The 25,725-nt window shown below is 26.3% G+C and overlaps 1 protein-coding gene and 1 long non-coding RNA gene across 2 annotated transcripts; both read right to left on the reverse strand.

The window, feature by feature from the left end:
- Positions 1-988: 988 nt before the first annotated feature.
- Positions 989-8,602, reverse strand: LOC136077682 (uncharacterized). Its single transcript, XR_010637183.1, has 2 exons — positions 8,430-8,602; positions 989-1,132 (listed from the first exon to the last, which is right to left on the reverse strand). It is a non-coding gene; the product is annotated as an uncharacterized LOC136077682 (long non-coding RNA).
- Positions 8,603-9,311: 709 nt separating this feature from the next.
- LOC100210053 (AT-rich interactive domain-containing protein 5B) lies at positions 9,312-24,473 on the reverse strand. Its single transcript, XM_065792641.1, has 8 exons — positions 24,344-24,473; positions 23,815-24,066; positions 16,395-16,740; positions 16,002-16,306; positions 14,457-14,559; positions 11,058-11,110; positions 10,811-10,908; positions 9,312-10,683 (listed from the first exon to the last, which is right to left on the reverse strand). The coding sequence occupies exons 1-8, from the start codon at positions 24,359-24,361 to the stop codon at positions 9,633-9,635; spliced, it is 2,226 nt and encodes a 741-aa protein (XP_065648713.1). The 5' UTR covers positions 24,362-24,473; the 3' UTR covers positions 9,312-9,632.
- Between the last annotated feature and the right edge of the window lie 1,252 nt (positions 24,474-25,725).

Here is a 25,725-nt window from a genome sequence, read left to right on the forward strand (position 1 = left end):
TTTTAAGCGATCTTCCTTTTTACCCTCTATTTAAAGATGAATTTATAAAAATTATACATGTATCATTAACAACAGTAATATGTAATAATGTCTCTTGTATTTGTAACGGAATATTTTAAGTTTCTTACTTCGTTAACTTATTTTTTATCTTGTTAATATCTTATAAATTTTAACACGAACATTTCTTAGCGGTACTCAACGACAAAACCGTATGGTCTTCTTCGAGTCCCGGCGTTTTTTTATTATTTAACAACGATCATTATATATTTTTTTATTATTATATATTTGTATTTTAAATATTGTAAAGAAATGCTTATTTAAAATGTAGTAAAAAGAACAAAAAAACAAAAACAAAAAAAAAGAAGTATAAATAAAATCCAAGTTGTAAACAATATGTAATAAAGGCTTGTTATAAACGACATAAGGTCCACAATTTATGAGTTTTTTTCGCCAACTGTTGATGTTATTTAGGAAGTTCAAGGCCATTTATATGCTTTGGAACAACGATTAAACTATACAAATGAACTAAAGATGACGCATCGAAAAACCGAACTCCACTGTTTACCAAACCAAGTGCAACATGTAGAAACTAAGTTACACGTTTATTTATATTTACTTATATATAGGTTTATTAAACTTGCTTTTTGAAGTGCAGCTATTTTTTTGTTTGTTTGTTTATGTAGTTATCCTATTGGTAACCAAGATATTTTAATTTATTTTGGAGATTTATAGGAGTTGTTAATTTAAATGATGTTGATGGAAATTAAACTTTTTTCAAAGATCAAAAGTCTGGTTTTCTTTATGTTTAGTTTGAAAAGGTTTGCTTCTCTATAAGTTTGAAATAAATCAAAAACTGTAGACCTGAGATTGTAGGGCTTTGGAAAATTACGCCGTTGCGTAAGCAACGATACAAGTAAAGTTTGGTAATTTCGCACACGCATTTGTTTACAAGATCGGTGTCATTTTGCTAGTTAAAAAGGAAATTGCGTTCAAAATGTTACATCAATACATAAACAAGACAAAAAAATTACAACAAATCGTGATATAAGTTGAAAATATAAATCAAACCACTAAAGTTATATATAATAAAAAAGTTGGATCTTAACGTCAGAACTCATAAACGTGCAAATATCTAAATACATATATAAATATATATACAAAGTAAACGCAGTAAGACATCTCTTTATAATAGGATAGAGAAAACAAAACAGTCTTACAATTAAAAATACAAATACTTGGTTGTTATAAAAAGTATTTAAATATATAATCAATAGATAGAATAAAATTTTTAAGTTTACTTTTAAAGCTTGGAAAAGTATTAGATATATCAAATTAGGTATAACAATTTTATTCCAACGATATAGTGCTCGAAACGTAATGCAAAGTTTGTTAAACTTTGTTCTACAAATTGGTTCATTTACAACATCTTTTTATTTCTGAGTAATTATTTCTTAATTAGGTTTAGAGAAAAAAGTTCTTTAAATAAAGATAAAGTTAAATCATTTTTCCACATGTAAATAACGCATAAAATGTTATAAACATTGAGCTTGTAAATATTTATTTTCATCTCCATAAATAATGGTTTGGAATGAGTAAAACGATCCGCAAAATCAATCAATCGTATTGCATGCTTCTGACGGCGATAAAGGCATTATAACCCAAGCTATGTTGGCATAAGTTATATACGTGTGAATGAATGAGTAATAAAGTTGGGTCAAGGCTTTTTTGTTTAAATATGATCTTGATTTATATAAGACTCCAATACTTTTAGATATTTTCAAGCATACATAGTCAATATGCAGTTTCCATGTAATGTTCTCGTCGAGAACCACTCCTAAAAATTTAGTAAGAAAATCTCTTTTTATTTTGACTTCATCAATAAATATTTTGGGCAAATTTGTATTAAATAACGTTTTTTAGAGAGCGAATGGAAAAGAGTCCATTTGGTTTTATTAATGTTAAGAGTTAACTTGTTGCATTTGAACCAAGTAGATATAATTTTAAGTTCATCATTCATTGCAGGAAAGAGTTTGGATATGTCATTATTAGTCAGGAAAAAGTTCGTGTCGTCAGCAATCATGATTCTCATTAAGTTTGAGGCTTTATTTATATCATTTATACAGATTAAAAACAAAACTGGCCGTAAGATAGAACCTTGAGAAGCACCACAGAAAATATTTAGAAGCTGGCTTTGGTTATAGTTGTTAATAAAAACAAATTGCTTGCGGTTTGATCAGTAACTTTGAAGCCATTTTAAAGTTATATACTTTATTCCGTAGTAATTTAGCTTTTCGAGCAGGATTTCATAATCGACAGCATCAAAAGCCTTCAACAAGTCAACAAAAACACCTAATGTAAATTGGGATCTTTGAAAGGAATTTGAGATTTCTTATACAAATTAGAAGATTGCATGTTCAGTGGAATTATTTTTTTTAAAACCAAAATGATAGTTATATAAAAGATTATTGAATTCATGATAATTTTATACTCTATTGTACATAATACGCTCTGATATTTTTAAAAAAGGTAGAAAGGATAGATTTAGGGTGATAGTTACTGATATTGTAATAGTCCCTTTCTTTCAAAATCTATACCAACGATGCCTCACCTCACAGTAACAACCTCGCTTACCAACAGCAATAGCATTAAAGATTAGTGCGGCGATAGATTAGGAATAACGAGTTTCTGTTAGATAGTACATCTTCAAGTGATCGGCGAGCAATAACTGGTGCAACTTAAATTTTTGAAATAAATTGATAAAAACAAAGGAAGAACAAAGAACAAAGGAAGAAAAAAACAGCTGAATATTTTTGCTCAAAAGATTGTAAAAACTTCAGAATAATTTTTTTTTAAAGTTTATTTTATTACAACATGGATTAAAAATTTCACATAAATCTTGCTATTTTATATAAAACTCCTGCCACGATTATTTGCATAAATAAACAAAGAATATAAAACAATAATAACTCCTTCACTTGATACACCTTTATACTTCTTTGCTCGTAAAAAAGCCTCTCAAAAAAATTGTTTTCGATTTATTTTTAGTTAATTTAAAATTAAGTTTATTTAGAAATTAAATGGTAAAAACTTTTCAAAAATTACTTTTTTATAAAATAAATGAAATTTCTGTACAACTACTTATGCTCAATTTTACATCTAGTCTAGCTTATTGCCGGGTTTTTTTTATCCATCCGTATTTGTAGTTTTGTCACTCATATTTTTTACAATCTCTAAAGCCACGGATTAAATATAATAATCTCTACAGCCATGTATTATATGTAATCTTTTCAAGCTTCAAATTTCTACACAATTGAAGTAAAATAGACAAGTCTAATATATAATATAGTAGTGATAGAGTTAAATTTTCGACTAAAAATCAAATGTTTTTATGGTTTGGGAAACAAGAAAAGTGTGTAAATACTGGTGTACATAATGTTAACAAAAATGATGTACATATTAGGGTGGGTAATTCTTTTTTTAATTTATTGTCACTGCTACAAAAAGTTGCTATAATATGAAAGTAATAAGAAAACGATGAAAATTCGAGCTTTCTTCAACATCTAAGGGGGCAGCTTTTGTTTAAACTTTTTAAATAGCGTTTTGCTACGTAGTTCGAATTCACCACTAATTCAAATGGAATATTTCAAACTTTATTTAACTAAAACCATATTTGACATTGCCCTATTTCTAATTTTATTTTTCACTCACTTTATTACTCACTGTTCTATTGTTTAAGATGCGTGAAAAGAGAAATTCATCTACGTTTCAATGCCAAATTGGTTCGTTCAATAAAATATTTGACTTTTTCCCTTGCAAATGTGTTAATTGTGGTATCAAGGACCGGTTAAACTGTCATTGTTCCACCAAAGTTCCTTTTAAGGAATGGGAATTTTGGCTCAATCAAAAGAGAAATCATAAAATGTAGATTGGCCAGATTGACCAAGAAGAACCAAGATTTTTTAACGAATGTTACACTTGATTGATTACAAAATTATTTTGGTATTTGCATTATCAAATATCACCAGCCTTAGCAAATTTGTTTCATGTAGCATCTTCTAGCAAAAGTAATTGGCAAAACCCGCAATTACTTTTACAGGTACGGACAGTTGATGTTAATACAATTGGATTAAAGCAAATAGAACCAATAAGTATAAACCAGGACCATGTATTTCTATTGATTTTGTACTTAAATTAAAACCCATTTATATAGAACTACCTCAGACGCTTATTTAAATTGTTTACTTAATGGAAAAACACAGAACCAAAATGAAAGCTTAGATTCAATGATATTGTCTAAAATATCGGTCAGATTTGCTTACGCAGCTAAAATTTGGACTCTATGATTCTATTGGAGCTTCTAATATAGGTTTAAAGTCTAGTATTCTTATATTTGATAGACTTAATATAATACCAGGATTATATCTTTTTTGTTTGCAATTACTTGAACTGGAGAAGAGCCCTCATGCCAGAGTATAAAAATAGAAGAAACTATCAAGAAATGAACAAAGCATGAAAATCTGACAAACTTGAACAGAAAGAACAAAATCTGTATGGGCTGACTAAAATTTTTTATTAATGTGCTCTATTAATTTATATTTTATTAATTTACTCTATTAATTTATCCCAATTTTAACTTATTGTGCATTTTCTCAAGACCCGTGTTCTTATTCTTCAGGCACAACTATCTAAAAAACGGCTCAACCAATTTATATGAAAATTTTAGGAATATAATTTCTGTTTTAAAAGTTAAAATATCTTAATTTTTGGTAAATCTGCTCAAAGTTTTAAAAAAATAGTTACTTCACAGATAACGGATAAATTAGTTTATTTTGTTGTTGTATAGATGGTATTTGTTGTATAGTTGGTATTTCTTGAAAATTGAAATAAATGCTGGATTTTTACTAAAGCTATCAGAACTCAATTATCCAATCACCTGAATAATTGGTAGTTTCTACGCTAACGTTCGGTTTGGAGTTTTGTGAAAATAAGGAGGTAACAGGATTGCATTGAAGCGGGGGCTGATAGGGGTTTAGCCCCAGGCCTTTAGAAAAAAGTCTTTTTGTATGTTGTTAAAATCACATTCTTGCAAGCTTAGGAGACGATACGAATAAATTAACAGAGATGTAGTATACTATTCAAGTTTCATTCTTAACTTTACCGTTACTTACATTCTTGCAGAAAACTTGATCATTCTTGTATTTTGAGTTGTATTTAAAGGGCTATCCCCCCTTAAAATTTCAATATTTTCAAAAAAAAAAAAAATCGTTTTTAACTACTTTTACCTGTGTATGATTATAAAAATTGTTTTAAAAGTAGCAAATTAACCTATAATCTTAATTTGTCTATTTAAATAAACTGTCTTAACGTGATATCCCTAGCAACGCCATAGCAACGCACATGTTTAACTGTATACATCTTACATTTTACCTTTATTCAACCCTAATGTGTGTTATAACTGTTATGTACAACTTGAACAGCTTCTTTATGAATTTTTCAAGAATTTTTGTAAAGATTGCTACATCAAGTACGACAATTTAAATCAGTTATAGTGTTATTTTATCAGCTTAGTTTTATTAGTGAAAATGGAAAAAGATTGTCGAGTGAAGCAACGTACACAAACTCACCGTAAAAGGAAAGGATTTATTGGAAATCTTAATAAATCTGTGAACATTGATAGTGTTTCTGATAATGTTAGTATTGAGTTGCCAACAATTAATTTAAATGCTGTTAACAGCACTTGTGTTTTGGAACAAAATAATGAAAACTCACTTAATTTGTGAGCTTTGTCTCGAAAAGTTGAAGACTTAGAAGATACATTTGTTTCGAAACCTTGTATATCTGGTTATCGTATCATTGATGTTGCTGTTTTGGTTTCTGTTTTTAGTTCTTTTCTGTGTCCAGAATGTGGTAGTCCCACACTCTCATTAGGTGAGAGATATAATAAACGACATGGTTTATCTTCCTTGTTATATCTTAAGTGTCAAAAAAAAGATTGCAACTTTCTTCATCAGTTCTACACCTTTTTTAATGATAATAATAAAAAAGGATTTAATATTAATAAGCGAATAATTTATTGCATGCGACTATTGGGCCATGGATATGCAAGCATAAAAAAGTTTTATGAATTTACCTAAGCCAATGACTAAAAAAACTTTTAAAAACTACTAAAAATAATTGCAACAGCTGTTAAAACTGTAGCAGAACAAACAATGATAAATGCTGCAAATAAAATTGCAAAAAACATTTTTGGCTTCAACTGATATTTGTGTATCTTGCGATGGTACATGGCACAAACGAGGATATTCATCACTGAATGGAGTCTTTTCTGTTATCTCTACTGTTAGTGGCAAAGTGTTAGATGCTGAAGTCATGTCTAGATATTGTAAAGGTTGTAGTATTAATCAAGACCTTCAAAAGTTTAATCCAAATGCTTTTGCACAATGGAGAAATTCTCATGTTTGTAAGTATAATTACCAAGGTTCTGCTGGTGGTATGGAGCCAGAAGGAGCAAAACGCGTTTTTCAGCGTTCTATTGATAATCGCCAGTTAAGATATATTCAATATTTAGGTGATGGAGACAGTAAAAGTTACATGAATGTTAAAAATACATACCCTGATATAGAAGTTGAAAAGCTGGAATGCATTGGACATTATCAAAAGAGAGTTGGAACACGGCTGCGGAATTTAAAAAAAAGAGAAAAAGGCCTTGGTAGTAAAGGGCGTCTGACAGATGCGACAATCGATCGCTTACAAAATTTTGTTGGAGTTGCAATCAGACAAAATGTAGGTAACCTAAAGGAAATGAATGCATGAGTGTTAGCATCGCTATTTCATGTGGCTTCATCGAAAAATAATAGTTTACATTTTCCACACTGCCCTACTGGTTCAGACAGCTGGTGCAAATACAATGCTGATAAAATAAATAAAACAACAACATATAAGCCAGGACCGGGTTTACCAATGGACGTTATTATGAAAGTGAGATATATATTTGAAGAGTTAAATAAAGACAGTGAGTTACAAAAATGTTTGCACAGCAAAACACAAAATGCTAATGAATTGTTTAATAGAATGATTTGGGATTGTATACCAAAACAAACGTTTGTCTCGCTTACCCAATTAGAAATCGGTGTATATGATGCTGTTGCTTACTTTAATATTGGAGCAAAAGCATCATTTGATATTTTTAAAGAACTGAACATGGAACCAGGCTTTCATATGAATGCAGGATGCAAAGTATTAAATAATGAAAGAAAAAGAAATGCTGAATATCGAATATACCCAGATAATAAGTCAAGACGGCAATTTTTACATGCCAAAAAGTTGAAAAAAAATGACAAAATAATTGAAAAAGATGGTGACTTGTATGTTCCTGGTGGATTTTGAAAATTTGGATTATTATTTTTACCTATTTTATGAATAAAATATTACTGTATTTAATGTTTTTACTTTAATCGAGTTTTTCTCAGAATAGCAATTTGTGGACGCCAGCCCATATATTTGGAGAACGGTATGATATTTTTTAATGAAATTTTCATGAAGTGCTGTCCATATTATACTCTATGATATGAATAGAATGGATTTCATTTAAATTAAAAAAAAAAAGTTTTGGATCAATAAAATAATAAAAAATTTGACCTTAAACTTCAGTCGTCCTGTTGTGGTGATGAGAAAAAGTTATGAAAAATCTGTTCCACTCATATCATAGACCTGCCTTATAACAACACTATGGTTCAGTATGTAAAGGTACTCAATTTCTTTGTATTTTGGCCGGCGTAAAGTCATTTTAGGGGTATTTTGTGGTTACCATGGCAACAATATGGATTTTCAAAAAAAAAGTTAGTCCATTATTCTTAATTTAATATAAGCATGTTACCAATAATCATTTTTTGTAAAAATGCTCAGATTTAAAATCAGAGGGGGTACCCCTCTGATTTTAAATCTGAGACAGAAGTTACAGAAGATTCACAAAATAAGGCACTAGTATTGCAGAGAAAAAAGTAAAAGAAATATACAAAACTCTTAAAGGAAACGATAACAATCAATAAAATGTCATATGTAAAAAATTTGATCAGTTTTTCAAACTAAGAAAAAAATCACGTATGAACGTCACATTTTTACGAGCACAAAGCAAAATGAGAAAGTATTGTAAGTTTTGTTACTCGATTACAAAAACACGCTAAATATTGTGCTTTTGAAGATGTCCCTGAGACAGACAAAAACAAGCAACAGATTTGAAGTCGGGAGCTAATCAAAATAAAGGTGATCATGACCCCTTTAGTATAGTCTTTTAAGTATAGCCTCTTTTCCACTAGATGGGGCTGTAAATATAGATTTCCATCTTATATTTACAGCCCCAGCCTTAAAATGTCTTAATCTGGCCCTGGTAAGAAACAATATAAAAATTTGAAAGAATAAAGACTACATACCAAGCGTTAGCGTAGAAACTGCCATCGATTTATGTGATCGGATAATCGATTTATGTGATCGGATAATGGAGTTTTGATTTCAGACTGAACCATATTTGACTTGAGCCTTTTTTTTATAATTATAACTTAAATTTTTTCGGAACATCAAGTATATAATGTAAATGATTAACTAAACAACATATGAAAGTTTAAAAGTTTAAACATACTATAGAAGTTTCTTAAGCTTAAAAGGCAAAAATTTAAAATTAAAACATGAAAAACTTTTATAAACTTTAGATTTTATAGCTTAGCTCATTAAAAACCGAAAACTTGTTATTTATTCATTTGTTAATTAAAAATAGTTTATTTCTTAATTAGAGAGAATTTATTCATTTCTTAATTTGAAATTCTATTATTGGTTTAGGTAATAAAATAGTAAATTCAAACTACAATTAAAGATCGAAATAACTTGTTTATCTAATTTTTTGTAATTAGCCTTTTTTTTAATTTCTTTGCAATTTATTTTATACATTAGTAACTACAAACTTTAATGTAGTAAGTTAAAATGCACTAAAATGTTTTATAAGTGAATGTTTTACAGCTGATTATTATAAGTTATTAACAAAAAATATCCTTTAAAAGTTAACATTGAATGTTGAAAGTGGAAGAATATTTATCTAAGAGACAGTTTTATGTTTTACAAAAATATCAAACATTTAGACAATAGCACAATGATTGCTGCTAATAAACCATTATCATTAAAGTATATATAGATATAAAAAGGTAAAAGAATTTTTTGTTTATTTGTGAAGATAAAGCGCAATAAAGAAAAAATAGCTACATAGAGCAAATCAAAGTAAGACTTGTATCGTTTAAAAAGATTTTAAAAACAAACGAAAAATGTTTACCCCATGCACAGCTTAAATAAATTTTTAACGGACTTATTTTTGCAAATAGAATGACAATGATAGTTGTATGATAATTATAAAAGAAGTTAATTGAAAAAACTAAATTCAAAAATATTTATAATACTTTTGTAACTTTATGTTTATAATAATTATATGTTTATAATTATAAATATTTATAATTATTTTTATTATAAATATTTATAGTTAAATAGTTATATTTATAAAATAAATATTTATAGTTAATAGAAGCTATACTTTATATATCGACTGGAATAAATATATAGTAGAAAAACACGATCAATTTATGTTATGTAATTCATTTATAACCGGAGTAAGTACGAAAACTTGAAGACCCAGTATAAAACGTGATTGGTTGCTTTTGATGAGAATATTGAAAAGGAGACTTTACAAATTGAAGACGATCATCTAAATTGATATCTTCATTTGGTATTAATGAAGATCCGCAAATAGAACTTTCTTTATTGTATAGTTTTTCATTTGCTAGATCTGTACATTTACCAATTATATTGGCATTGCAGTTTTTGTAAACTTGATTAGAACAATTAGTAATGCAATTACTTTTTTGAGTACTTTCTAAACCATTATTAATGGCTGAACAATTAAACGTTTCTATCCAACAATCTGAAATGTTTCTTGCATCACAACGCGACTCTTTATCTGAGATAAATTGAACGCTATTTCTAAAACCTTTAAATAATGTGTTGGTCTCATTTTTAGAACTAATTTCAGATTTTTTATATAAATTGCTGAAGACCTTGTTCTTACTGTAAGCATAAGTACTAGGTTGCATCACACTCTCTGAGTGCGCTGAGCATTTGCAATCATTTAATGAACTATTAATGATATTATGCGACTTCTTTTTTGGTGGTGAGTCATTATCATGCACATCTCTACATCTTTTACCAGATTTGAAGTCTACTGAATTCATATTTTCTGGCGAATGATGAGTACTTTCAAATTTCGCTAAAGAGGGAAAAGGAATGTTGAGCGCATTCTGATTAGAGCTTGCATTCTGTGAAGAGTATGGATTACTAAGAGAATTCTCTGGTTTGCAAGACAACTTCGTTTGAGTATTAAAAGTGTTTTTCTTATTTTCTGCTTTTTCTTTTACAATTTCTTTGCTACCGTTAAAACTTTCAGATTTATTTTTGGCTGATGAAACATTTTCCAATACTCCTGTTTCGTTTTTAAAAAAATCTTTACTACGATCAATGTTTTCAGGGATATTTTTGGTCAACGAGATATTTTCAAATAGTGCTGTTTGGTCTATTAAAATTTCTTTGTTACCATCAAAGTTTTCGGATTTATTTTTGGCTAACAAAAAATTTTCAAATGGAAGTAAAAGGCTAAACAGAAACAATTTAAAATCAATGTTAGTAACTATAGTAACAACGATTAAAAACTAAACAAGACTTTTTATGTGATAAATAAAAACAATAACAAACAATAATGAATTAAATGTAAAACTTATACTTTTCATAGGTCTTTCTTGTAATAGTAGCAGAATTGGTGATTGAGTTAGAATGACCAAGTAATTCATAAACACGACGCCATCGTTTTTTTAATGTAACCTATTGTCAAACTTTATTAAAGACAGTAATTGCAATTTACAGTTTAAAACAAAAACTTACTTTGAAAATTCATCAAAATAATTTCAAGGGATAATGAGAATATAAAAACATTAAAATAAAAAAGTTAACAATAGTTGTGCAATACTTACTTCAAAATAGCCTCCGTGAATATCAACCAAAGAGAACAAATTGAACAAGTTTACTATAAAAAACACTTTCATTTATTATTTAGAAAACGGAAAAACTACACTTAAAACTGTTTAGAATATCAAAAATTGGTATAATTATCATTTTTATTACCAAAATATTTCAATTAAGTTATACATTTTTTTAATACTAAAGTGTCTAAATTAGAAATTTAAATTTTAATACTAAAGTGTCACAAAAACATTCTATAATTTTTATAATGGCCAAAAAATTGCTAAATTAGAAAAAAAAAAACTAATTGCAAAGATGTGAAAAGCAATTGCGATACGCTTAATTCAAGCCTTGCTATGTATTAACTTATACATTTGTATTATATGTCCCCAATGGTGTGTCGTCTTTTAAGAAGAAAAAAAACTCCATCAAAAATGTTGGAATCATGTCAAGGGTCTCTTCCTTACCAGCAAATATTTTACAGCGGAATTTCAATGAACCTATATAGATATTATTATTAGGGTCGGATTTGGCAATGCCAACCTGAAAGTGTTGGAAGTCAGCAAAAAATTGCTGACCTTGTTTCTATGTTTTACGGTTAGACCTTTGTATCAAATAATTTTTGATGTCCTGTTGCCAACCTCATTTTTCCTAATTCCGAGGGTTGTGTATATATATTTATATATATATATATATATATATATATATATATATATATATATATATATATATATATATATATATATAATTATTATGCACTAAATTATTGCATAATAATTTTTATATTATGTAATAACATAAAAAATTATGTTTTTAATGTCTTATTGCCATTTATTATAATGAATTGTATAAATTTGTCTCAATTCAAGCAGAATAAAAAAAAATATAATGCACAATTAAAAGTTCTGCTAAAAAAAATTGTAATTGTATAAACACTTTTAATGTGGAATCTGTAATTGTTGTCATTTGTGATTATTTGTTGTCAAATAGCTACAAATGAAAACAATTACAGATTCAAATGACATGGACCTTGTCTAGAAGAGAAAGAGCATCATCAGAAGAACCAGCCAAATATGATAACAGTATTCCATACAGAAATGAATAAGAGATTTGTAGAGGCAGAGAATGGAATCAGGAGTGTGAAAATGGTGAGCACAATAAGGAGAAGCAACCTTAGCAGATGCTAATTTAGCAATCAATTGCATATATGGTTTCCAAAAAGACATAAAGAAGAGGACTCAGTGAGAGGGTTGCATTCATTAATATAGGAATGCCTACATTATTATGATAATTGATTGCAGTAAATAACTGTGTTTTGTTGGAGTTAAAATTTACAAGGTATTTTATATATATATATATATTATATATTATATATATATATAATATATAATATATATATATATATATATATAATATACTATTGATGGTATTTTTTTTTTAAACCATCGATTTTCAGTCATTTCAGCATGATGAATTGTACCTAAACTTGTGGATCCGAATAACCTATTTTTAACATGTGGTCAGCTGAATTATTTGGCAGATCACATTAGAATACAACAGATTACTTTTTTTATTGGTAAGGCATTTACACAAAAAATGTTTGTGCACAAGACTTAAGTCTCTAAACTAATGATACTTTTTACGATTAACTTTCAACTTGGACTGCTTCGTGTGCATCTGATCTGCCAAATTATTCAGCAGATTACTTAAAAGAATTCATATTATTTTATAATACATTTTGCCATTTGTACCATATAAATGATCTGCTCAGCCAATCTGCTCTGCTCTGCCAATTTTACCTACCCAAATTTAGTGTGATTTACTATGGATAAAGTACATTACAGTAAATTTACCTATAAACCAAATCAAAACAACTAGTTTAGTTACTCCAGTTAAGTTACTCAACTATTAAATATACTTAATATGCTCAAAGACATTTACTTGCAAAAGTTAACCATACAAATGTTTCTATCTATATCGTATATGTTGTTAACACATAATAAGCTTTTAATTAAAAATATATTTCAAATAGAATATGAAACACGCAATACCGTTTTTTTTATATATCCATTTTATTTATAGCTTTAGCAAAATTTAATATTTTCTATAAATATTCAAGTTGTTTTTCGAAATTCATTTTAAAAAGTAATTTATTTGAATAAGAGAATTTCAGTCTTATAAAATTCTCTTATTGAAATAATCTTATTAAAAAAATCTAAAAGAACTTTATGAATTTTTACGCTTGCTTACAATAATTATAAATTTATTTAATGGAAACTGCAGTAACATAATACCGAGTCGCATAACGAGGATCATTCCTGAAAATCAAACATTTAGCTACAGTAACAATATTTTTAGATTTAGATAGAGCTAGTGAGGAAGAAAATTTTATTTAAATTGTAAACATATTTAGTAGTTAAATATATTTTTGTAAAGATGTCATTATTTTTTGCTTCTTGAAAATAGTTTAAAAGTAGAAACATTGCAAACTTTAAATGAGTAAAATAAAAACTAAATTCTAAAAATTTAAACTAAAAAAAGTAAATTTTTCAAAGTCTGTTCAAAATATTTTTTTTTTAAAAAAAAAAAAAAAAAAATTAAGCATATACTTAGACTTAAGGTAATATAATTCGACTTATTAAATCAAATTTTTTTTTTCACTTTATTTTTTTGCAGAACAATTTAAACAAAAATAAATTGAGTAAAAAATTCAACTTAAAAATTCCTTTAAATGAAGAAATTAGTAAAATTAATATTTTCAATAGTCCGCTAGATCAAGAAGCAATAAACTAGAAAGAGCGTGGTATCTAATAAGTTTAGTATTTGTTTTGAACTAAATCGTTTTTTTTTTAATTTAATCTTACTCATTCGGTATATAGAGCATGTTTTTGCAAAAAATATTAAGTTTCACATTTAAATATCACAGTTTGTTCAACTGTTGTTTTACATAGCTTTTTACAATAACAATTTAATACGCTTTGAAAATCAAACATGTTTTATGGTTGGGTATTAAATTGCTTGTTTACAACTGTTTAAATGGTTTAAATATTATAATATTTGCGTTTTTACTTTTTTTATGTACCATGTTAAATATAAACAATTACTAAAAGTAAGATTGTAATAGTATTATATACATTACTCACACATTAAATTATAACTGCAACATAAGCAATATATTTTAACTTAAGCTGTAAATTATAACAGTAACGAGAATATTATGAGATATGAGAAATACTATGTTAAAAAAATAGCAATTGCAAACTACTATACAAAAAATACAATTTTGTAATAATGCAACCCCACCCCCTTACATAAGTTAGTTAAGAGTTAAGTATTTAGCACTTATTTCCAGTCTTTATATATTAATGATGTATTTGATATTTTTTGAATTGATAAATATTTTAATTTACCTTTAAAGTAACCAATAATAGGTATCTTTGTAATTGGTGTACCACGATTATACATAAATGCATACAAATATTTTTTGAACATGTTGGGGTCAGTTGGATACACCTTTAATAATAACAAAATTTATAAAACTATTATTGTACAAAAATAATACAAAATACTATAGAGTAACAAACACACATTCATAAATATTGCCTAAATTAAACAAGCCAATAACTATTAATTAGAAATTAATTAAAAATTAAGTAAAAAAAGAAAACAACAGAGGTCACATTAATAATGTCAAAAAATCATTATGATAATAACATTAAAAATTAAAATACCGCTATAACACTGATACTGCCAGTATTGGAATAACATTGAAGAAATTTGTTTTACATTAAAAAGAAAGTGATTTAATTATCATTTTCTTTTTAATTTTGTGTGAAGCTTTTTTTTAATTTCAAGTTTGTGTGAAGCTAAGAATAGATTTAAAATAAATCTATTTTGAAATCTATTCTTAGCTTCACACAAATCTAACTTGAAACTTTTTGGGTTTTGTATATTTATTAACCTTAATATATACATGACAGTCAGTCTTTTTTTAATGCTGATTATAATAGTCACTATCAGAAAAAGAAGAAAAAATCTTTTGCAACATGATGTGCTCACTCCATTATAAAACGTTGTAAATAAAACTTTTATTATTTTTTATTGCTGTCATAAAAATAGTTATAAAAATAAACTTAAAAAAATATCAAATTCACTGACTCAATAATTATTATCTTTAACACATCATGATGTAGAGATACTACCTATGCAAATCCAAATCCTCACCCACCCCTTCAAACAATTTTTATTGATTAGCTACACAAATCTAATATTTAATAATGTAATAACTACTTAACTTTTATAATGCCAATTTTAATATAGATGACGCTTGATCATTTTTACCTTTGTTTGAAACCCCTCGTAGATATTTAACACAGACTTATCAGCTGATGGCATAATGAAACATTGATAACACTGCTTTTTAAAACAGCGATTAAAAAAATAATTAAAAAAAAAAAAAATCAATTTTAAAAATTGAGCATGCCAGCCCAATATAGATTTGTCAAATAATATTATTTAGATTTTCGTCTGCAAATGAAAATTTTTCTGCTTAAACTTTTGTACTGCTTGACAAAAAATTTGATACTATTTACAAGAAATTAGATTTAAAAAAAAATGATTTTACTAACCCTAATATAACTGAACCCTAATATATTTGTAGCACAGATTTGTAGAACAGATAGAGAAAAACTTATGGTAAGTTTATACATTTCCTTACTTTATTTTACATTATTAACAAATTTAATTAAACAGAGAGTGGTTTTAAAAAGGTGTAGGAAGTCAATGGTTTTTTTTTTACTTATAATATAAATTCTATGGTACGAAAGTTGTAAAGAAATTTTATTGCCAAACAATAAGATGCAACAAATAATAATCATAATGCAACAACAAAACAGCATTGATAAATAATAAAGATTTTCAAAAACTAAAATGAAATAAAACAAATAAATATGTACAATACTATGTTGCTTAGATGGAATTGAGTTGCCATTTTCTTCATTTAGATCAGTGCTGGGTTGATTAATTAAATAATTGCTTACTTCTACATCATTCGATTTAATGGTAATGTTTTCTTTTAAAGTATTCTCTTTTGAAGTATTCAATGAATCAGACAAAATATTTTTAACCTCAGTTTCAACTTGAGGTAACACTTCTTTTTTTTTTTCTTTTTCTTCCAAGGACAAAGATTTAAAAAATCTTTTATTGCATTTATCGTGTTGAATGGCTTTTTTTTTTCGAGGTCTTCCTCTAAACTGTGGTACTAAAAATATTTATTTAAAAACATAATTAAATTTCTGTGAGCAAAACCTGTAGAAGTTTTGAATAAAATTGTATAATGATGACATTACTTGATATGTCTTGAGTGGGTGAAAAATTGTTTATGTTCTCTTTTTGAATACATTTTCTAGAAAAAACAATTAGGATTTGCTGATTTTCAAACTTAATGCCTCCTAGTGCAAGAAGCATCTTATCTGATATCTTTACTCCAGATTCAAGACGTTTTTTGCATGCTTGAAAACGGCAATACTGTGGAAAACTAAGAATTTTGATTAAACATTCACTGATAGGTTTCTGTTCAGGAAGTTTTCCAATGAATTCACCTGTGCTGCTGTACCAGTTCTGAGGAGAACATTCCCATAGCGGAAACTTACGACATTCAATGACAACACACTGTTCTACTTCAACTAACTCATCCTTAAAAAATATTTATTCTGAGAGTTAGAACATCAAACACTAAAATCTTTTAACAAGTTGAAAATTTTGCAAGGCTATATAACAAAAAAGGATTTAACAACAATTAAGTTCTTTACTTAGATATTTAACAAATATCTTGCAAGTTAAAATGTATTATTGAGTGAAATGTACTAAACTACATGCATACTTTATACAAAGAGTTTACATATTATGTAAAAACATATAAAAACATAAACAATTACAATATATCAAAATATATATACAATTTACATATAAAAATAGATCAATAATAAAAAAAAAAATCTCTAAACAAATCATCAACTTATATATATATATATATATATATATATATATATATATATATATATATATATATATATATATATATATATATATATATATATATATATATATATATATATATGTGATGAAACACAGTGTCAAATGGAAAAAAAATTTAGTTAAGTGATTTTCTACTAATATATAATTGCTCTGTTCTTTTAAGAACATTGAGCACTCTATTGTGTAGAATACTTTTTAAAGTTGTTTATATATATATATATATATATATATATATATATATATATATATATATATATATATATATATATATATAGAACCCTAAGATGTTGTCCGAAAGTTTTTTCCATATTTTGTTGACAAAACGTAAAAATTAAAATGCAAGACCGGAATTTTTTTTTTAAATTAATTGATAGACTGCCTGCCCCAACCAAACCCTCAGTCGATGTAGCAGCACTCCCTTGTGGGTCAGGCTAAAAGATAGTAGATGTAGCAGCACTCCCTTGCGGGTCAGGCTATTTGTCAGTCGATGTAGCAGCATTCCCTTGCAGGTCAGGCTATTCGTCAGTCGATGTAGCAGCACTCCCTTGCAAGTCAGGCTATTTGTCAGTCGATGTAGCAGCACTCCCTTGTGAGTCAGGCTATAAGATAGTCGATGTAGCAACACTCCGCGCATGATTTACAGTAAAAATAAATAAAAATAAAAACATTTTATTAAAAAAATTAAAAATAAACACATTTTATTAAAAAAAATAAAAATAAAAACATTGTTTATATTGTTAAAAACATTCAGACTTAATTAAATTTGCATTTTCGTGGTTTTTTAAAAAAATGATTTATTTGTAATTAAATTAATGGTCCAACACGCAAATGTTGGACGAAAGTTAAAAGTAATTAAAAGTGACGTATGTGTTGGCGTAAGAATCACTTTTTTCCTTCCGCTCTTCCCAAAGACAACAAACTATAGATCTATATATATATAATATATATATATATATATATATATATATATATATATATATATATATATATATATATATATATATATATATATAAAATATACACTTGCTTGGTCGTCTTTAATTTTTACCATAAAATGTATACTTTATGTTTTCACTTTTAGAAACAAAGAGTCATTAAGTGCCATTTTTCGCCACAAACGGTAAACTTAGATGTCAAAATATAGGTATATATATATAAAAAATCTTGCGTGGAGGTTGAGAAGTTTTTTCCATAAACTGTAGATTTAAAGAGAATGTTAGTTAAAAAAGTTAAAAAACTTGAATAAAGTTTTTTTTTTAACCATAAATTGGTAAAATTGTTTTACCGATTCACCGGTAAATTTATGTCGGTAAATTTCAGAAAATGATTTTTACTATATTATAAATTAAACAATTTATTTGAAATCTCCAATTATGAAATTAATTTTCTTTTCTTTGCTACCTTTGTGAATAATATTTTGCTGTAAAAAGAAGTTATGATTTTCAGCTGCACCTAATAGAGTATTAATTTTCTTATTGTTTAAAATTTTGTTATGATTTCTTTATTACCATCAGAATTCACATATCATTCCTAATGTTATGTATACTGTTTTCCTTTACGTAAATCAGAACTCCTCCACCTCGTTTATTTGTTTGTTTCTATAACAAAAATCTAAAAAACTAAGATGGTAATCAAAATCATTATGCTCAAAAATGCTTTAAAATATTTTAAAAGGTTTGAATGGCTTAATCAATAAATTAAAACTTTAATAATCACTTTCCTATCAACTAAGCTGTTTCTTTTGTTTGGAAACTAATTCTGTTGGTTATGTTTTGTTTGAACATTTTAAAAAAGACATTACTACTTTCTTGTGATATATTTATTGTTGCATTTATCAATCAATTTGATTTGCTTTTGGTCAAAATATCAGATGTTTGGTAACACTACACCTTAAACAGTGACTTGCAAAACATGTGGAAATACCAGTAAATACTCAAGTTCCACAACTGGTATGTGATATCACCTAGACAAAAAACATGGAATCAAAAAAGAAACACAGGAAAAGTTGACAACAAAAGCTGCAATGGGATCAAAAAAGCCTAGGATTTCAACTTTTTTTCCAAAGCAACCAATTGAAGAAGTGATTTCAAGACTTACAGCACTGGATGGATTTAGTTTCCACGCCATTGTTAACAGCTCTTTCATTCGATCTGCTATGTGTGAAAAAGGTTATGATTTTCCAAAAAATCACAAGCAAGCAATCCAGTCAGTTAAAAAGTTTGCAGCTGGTGTGAGAAATAACCTTAAAAACACTTTTAATTCATTAGTGATCATTGGAAAATGCTTTTCAATTACACTGGATGAATACACTTCTTTGAAAAATCAAAGGTACATGAATATTAATATTTATCAAAAACACACATACTGGAATCTGGGCTTGACTCGAATTTCTGGATCACTGCCAGCTGAAAAAGCTGCAGCAGTTGTCACAGAAAAAGTTGCCAAATTTGGGTTGAACATTAGCGACAGCATTGTCTGCTCAGTTACAGATGGAGCTTCCATGATGGTTAAGTTTGGAAAACTGGTTTCAACTGAGCATCAAATGTGTTACGCTCATGGAATTTATTTGGCAGTTCAAGAAGTGCTGTATAAGAAGCCTTTCCGAAAAAACGATAACAACACATTACAAGTAACAAGCGATGAAGATGTGTCAGCAGTGATGAATCCGAATCTGACACCGAAGTCAGTTTTCTTGATGCTGCCATGGATGAAAACATCCCCATTCCAAAAGCGAAAGTGCACTTGCAATCTGTCATTACAAAAGTCCAAAAAATTGTCAAGTTGTTTCGAAAATCTACAGTCAAAAGTGATGTCTTCCAAGAACAAATTAAGAAACAGCATGGAAAAGAGGTTTCACTTACCTTAACTGCAGAACAAGACAGAACAGTCTACTGTTGATGATTCAACAATTTCTTAAAGTTAAAGATTCACTCAGAAAAATATTGAAAGACATTTGTCCACATTTGATTTGCAGCGATAATGAAGTAAACAATTTATATGACATTGTTGCTGCTTTTGAACCAGTCAAATTGGTAGCAGAAGGCCTTTACTGACAGAATGCAATTCTTCTTACTGCTGAGGAAATTTTCAAGTTTCTTGTGAACAGACTGAAACAATAAGATTCAACTCTTTGCATTGCAATGAAGAGTGCAATTTGAGACGTTTTGAAGAGAGAAGGCAGAGCAATCTTGTAAGCTTGTACAAATACCTTTCCAATCCAGAATGTTTATCCGACATTGAAGTACATGGAGTTTTCAAAAAGTCTGTACTTCAAAAGACTGCTAAAGATTTGTTGTCTAGACTATTCCTAACCAATCCAGATGACATAGAATTCATTCAATAAGTGTGTGGCTCAGAAAATCTTGATGAAAATCCACTTTCACTTAAAGATGAACTCAAGGAAGCAATTCAGCATTCGGCCAAAAAACAGTGCCGCAATTCAAACAACAAATTCAAAGCCATTTCAAAAGAAATGTTGGTCTATGAAGCTACTGGAAAGAGAATTGCCAATCTTTAACTTATGTTCAATGTACTGGAGACTGTCACTCCAATAAGTATTGAGTCTGAGTGAGCCTTTTCTGCTGCTGGATTATTTGTGACAAAAATTCTTATTTTTTATCAATATAACAATTATCAATAAAGATAGTAGATCTGTATCTGATAAAGACTTTATTTTGAAACGAAAAAAAAATTTATACAAGTTTCTATGATTTTTTTATTTTTTATTGATTTTACTAATATTTATTGGTAAATTATGCTTTTTTTTACTGATTTACCGGTAAATTTAAAAGCTCAACCCTAATATATAAATATATATATATATATATATATATATATATATATATATATATATATATATATATATATATATATATATATATATATATATATATATATATGTATATATGGGCAATTCATTTCTGTCAGTGATTTTTTATTTTTCTCTGTTCTAGCAATTAAAAGCTAGGACTTAAAGCAATATGCATACTATTATGATTTTCTTAAAAAACATTTATAGCAAAAATATTTTTATCATATTTTAGGCTACCTGAATAAGTTAAATATATATATACTTTGATCGTTTTTGTTTTTTTTCGCGTCATAATATTGCTACAGTTTGAAAATAAACAACAATTTATATGAGTTGTTGAAGTATAATATTTCACTTTAAATACTTACAAGCAATTTATCTTCTTAAAAATATCTACATGAAGTTAACAAATTTGCAAGCATTGTGCATGATCATTCATGAACTGCATTTAAACGATTACTGTGACTCTATGATACATAGTGCAACTCTGTAACTTTCTGGAAGGCTTTACTGATGTTTAAAACATTATTTTAAAATATATATAACACTGAAATTTATATTTTCCAAGGAATTAAAGTTTATCTATCTAGTAACTAAAATTTGAGTTGTTCTGTTCTGTGCATGATTCCGCTTTAAACTTAATTTATTCTTTGTTAACATTACTAATATATACCTTTTTTTTTACAAAACATTTATATAGGTTAGAATTAAATGAGAGCAAACTGGAGATCACCAGTTTTATTATTATGAAAATAATAGACAAAACGTATACAAGTTTCTGTGCATGATTTTTTGGGAAATATTCACACACACACACACACACACACACACACACACACACACACACACACACACACACATATATATCTGGCCTTGTTATAAGATTTCACTGCGTAACGAAAACGCGTAACGCATTTCAAAGTAACTCAACTCAGCAAATATATTTTGTATTGTTAGAAGTAATATTGCGTCACTAGTGTCTTTTCAAGTACCGCATTGTAATATCATGCAAGCAGTTTTTTTTCTCACTATAACAAAAGTTACAAATAAAATCAAAGTTCCTATTTGAAAAATTTTTATTATTTTTTTCAAATATGAACTAAACTTTATTTTGAAAAAAATACTTTTTTCATAAAACGTAACATAATATTTGCTTATTTTATAATTTTACAGTTGGTTTTTGGTTATTTTATTAAATGTAAATAAATTTTTTCTTATTTATTTTGTGAACTCTTTTTAATAATGTTTTTAAACAATAAAGAGTTTTTTTTAATTATTTATCAGTTACCGAAAACATATTCGTGATCATAATTTATTTTCATAAATTAAACGAACATCATTGAAACTTTACGTTATTAAATTAACAATAAACAAAATATCTTATTAATAAAATATTTACATCAAAATAAATTGTGCATTTTTTAAACTATTATGACAAAAAATAATTTTTATATTTAAAAGGAATTTATATATTTAATTCCTTAAGATAAAACTTAAAACACTTTATTTTTTTTAACTAATTTTTAACAACAACAAAAAATTATTAAACTGTTTCTTTGACAAAAAATCTATTAGTTTACAATTGCGGTTAAATGCTTTTACTTACGACTTTATTTCTTCTGAATAAACATCACGTAATATATATATATATATATATATATATATATATATATATATATATATATATATATATATATATATATATATATATATATATATATATATATTTATGGGTTATTCCATGCCAAATGGAGCTTATTTTGTTCTAATAAAGTTCCCCATGGACCATCTCAGATTTTGGTGAAACTTGATTTTGTACATATGTATGAGAAAATATCTTTTGAAAATTTCAGATTTAATATGGTTTTTGAGAAAACACTATTTAAGAAATGGACAATTTTGCAAAAAATTTGACTCTACAAGCGAAAAGGTTTTTCATTATTTTTATAGGTAATAACTTTTGAACAAGTTGGTTTTATACTTTAACTACTTTAAGATAGCAAGTATGGTATGAATATAATTAACAGAACAAAAATTTAAAATCTTGCATCTTTTTCCATAATGGCATACTAAAGTTGATACTTTGGTTTTGGAATTGAAATTTTTTGTGATTTTAAAGAGCTTAATCCTAAAAACTTGTTCAAAAATTATTACAAATCAAATTGCCTGTTGATCAACACATGGTGGATAAATATTTTAAAAAGTTGATTAAAGAGCTACATTCAAAAGTTAGTCTCTAAAAAGATCTCTAAAAGTCAGTAAATTTTCCATAAAAATAAATTAAAATTATTAATTTTTTTATTATGGAAATTTTTTATAAAATAAATTTTCTACAAAAACAGCTTTTTTTAAAAAATATTATTATTAAAAATCACTTTATTTGAGTTTTAGTTTACCTTATTTTAAACAACTCTTAAACCCCTAGAGCCAACATTGTTTGACCCTCAACTTGTGTAACATTAGCCAATAAATAATTTAAATTAATTAACTAAAAACTGTTTTAACGTAAATAGTAAAAAAAATCCATTTATTTATTTATAACCCATTTATTTTCATTTATCTTAATAAAGTTAAATAATAAAAAATAATATGAATAGTATAAAACATAACCATAAATAATTAAAACACAAAACATTGACACACAGTACCAATTACAGTAACAGTTCCCTGATTTTCTCTGATGACAAATAAAAAAATTTACAATTTAAAACTTTTACCGTTTTTACCTTAATTTACAATTATTTTTCTGTTATTTTTTAACATAATAACAACATTATCAGTTCTCAGTGTAAACATAAAATGCATTTATAAAAATTTGTTATTGTTTATTTAAAAGTTTTTTCAAATGTATTTATTTATATCTTAAACTGTACCACCAAATTCGTAAAAATATATACAAAAATAAAAAAAAGTTTATGAACCTTTCCGTAGTATGTATTATCTCCCAGATTATCTGGTTTAAGATATAATTTTGAAACCGCAAATTTTTTGTCAGAACTTTTACTGGACCAAATCAATACGATTTCCGCTATTGCGACAGGAAAATCTGACGATTTTTGAACAAAATAAAAAGATCCCAGTTGATACTTCTTGCTTTTTAAACCGTAGCCTGACACCACGAACTCCTTATAAAAATAATTTGTTCCGTGTTCACCGATTGGTTTGTCTCCGGACTGTTAAATAAAAAATAAAAATATAATGATATTTTAAAAAAATACGTAAATATCAAGAAAAATTTATTAATTTTTTTTTTTTTTTAAATTTTCGCGTCTAAAAAGATTACATTATACATTACATATTTTAAATACATTTTACTCAAAATTTCTGAAGATAATTTATTTTTTTTAATTTAAAAATATTTTTTAAAAACATCTTTTTTAAAAAAAAAATGCAAAAATTAAAAAAATAACATACGTTTATTTCGCTACGATAGAAATTTAAATTTCATACCTCAGATATTTCATTCATTTACAATATTGTGAAACAAATAAATTTTAGCATTTAGAGTAGAATGAATGTGTAATAATAATCTATAAAAAATAAGTGTCGATTTAAATCTTAACTCAGAAACGTTTTCGCCAAGTTAAAAAGATTATTATGACCGTTTAAAAGCTGTTTTTTTTTTCATTAAGGAGGTACAAAAATTAAGTATAAATTTAAACAAAAAATTATAAAAATTTACATAAAATATCCAACACAAATTATACGGTTTTTAAATACAGTTTTATTATATTTATTTTTTAAAATTATTTAGTTTTTATATTTTTTTATAATTGTAGAAGGTATTTATTTTTCATACACCCTAACATTTTATTAATAAAATTCTTTAATCACGTGGTCAAACATCGGGAAAAATTCGAACTTTTTTGGTTTATCTTTTTTATGTATATAGTTTATTTATATAATATTTCTTTCATAAATAAAAGTTCTACAGAAAAGCATATAAAAAACATGATTTAAAGAAAAAATTTTTAAAAAAATTAAGAATATTAGAAACTCTCTTTTATTAGTACGATACCTTTAACAAAAACAAAACACAAACCATAAAACAAGCAAGCAGAAAGTATAAAGCACACTTGTAGTGAACGCTTGTATTGTTGACATCGCTTAAAAATTTCTTTTGAATAATTTATTTTAAAAGTGTTTTTTTAATGAAAATGATTTGATGGATTTTCATTATATTTTTTAATTCGATTTTTGTTTTTCAGAGGCTGACTTTTCTTTAGCGAAAATTATTTGTTTTGAAAAAAATTTATCTAAATTTATGTGATTTTTTTTTTGAATTGAATTTCAAACAATTTTTGAGTTTTAAAAAATTCAAGTCAAAAATTATAGGATAAGATTAAATACTTGAACATCACTACAATGAAGTTTCAGGTTTAGCAGGTGCACATAAATAAACCTTAATCTTAACAAGTAAAAAAAACGATTTAAACCAAACGTCAAATTTGATTTTCATGCAACGTGAGTAGGTATCTGGTTTTTAAAGTGCTAATTAAAATAAAATTAAAATCAAATTTATAATAATTACTTCATACAATATTATTAATATATATATATATATATATATATATATATATATATATATATATATATATATATATATATATATATATATTAATAATATTATTAATATATATATATATATTTATATATATATATAAATATATATATATATATATATATATTAATAATATTATTAATATATATATATATATTTATATATATATATATATATATATATATATATATATATATATATATATATTATATATTACTTCATACAATATTATTATGTTTATTAATTATTGTTTATAATATCGTTTCAAATT

The sequence above is a fragment of the Hydra vulgaris genome, chromosome 03 (assembly GCF_038396675.1).
Source record: "Hydra vulgaris chromosome 03, alternate assembly HydraT2T_AEP".
In the NCBI taxonomy this organism is placed as follows: Eukaryota; Metazoa; Cnidaria; class Hydrozoa; order Anthoathecata; family Hydridae; genus Hydra; species Hydra vulgaris.

What these genes read in the sequence shown, in the direction of transcription:
- LOC100210053 (XM_065792641.1), bottom strand. An exon ending in ACCCACTCAAGACATATCAA is followed by an intron (nt 16,307 to 16,394) that starts GTAATGTCATCA and finishes AAATATTTTTAG; the next exon opens with TACCACAGTTTAGAGGAAGA. An exon ending in CATCTAAGCAACATAGTATT is followed by an intron (nt 14,560 to 16,001) that starts GTACATATTTAT and finishes TTATTATTAAAG; the next exon opens with GTGTATCCAACTGACCCCAA.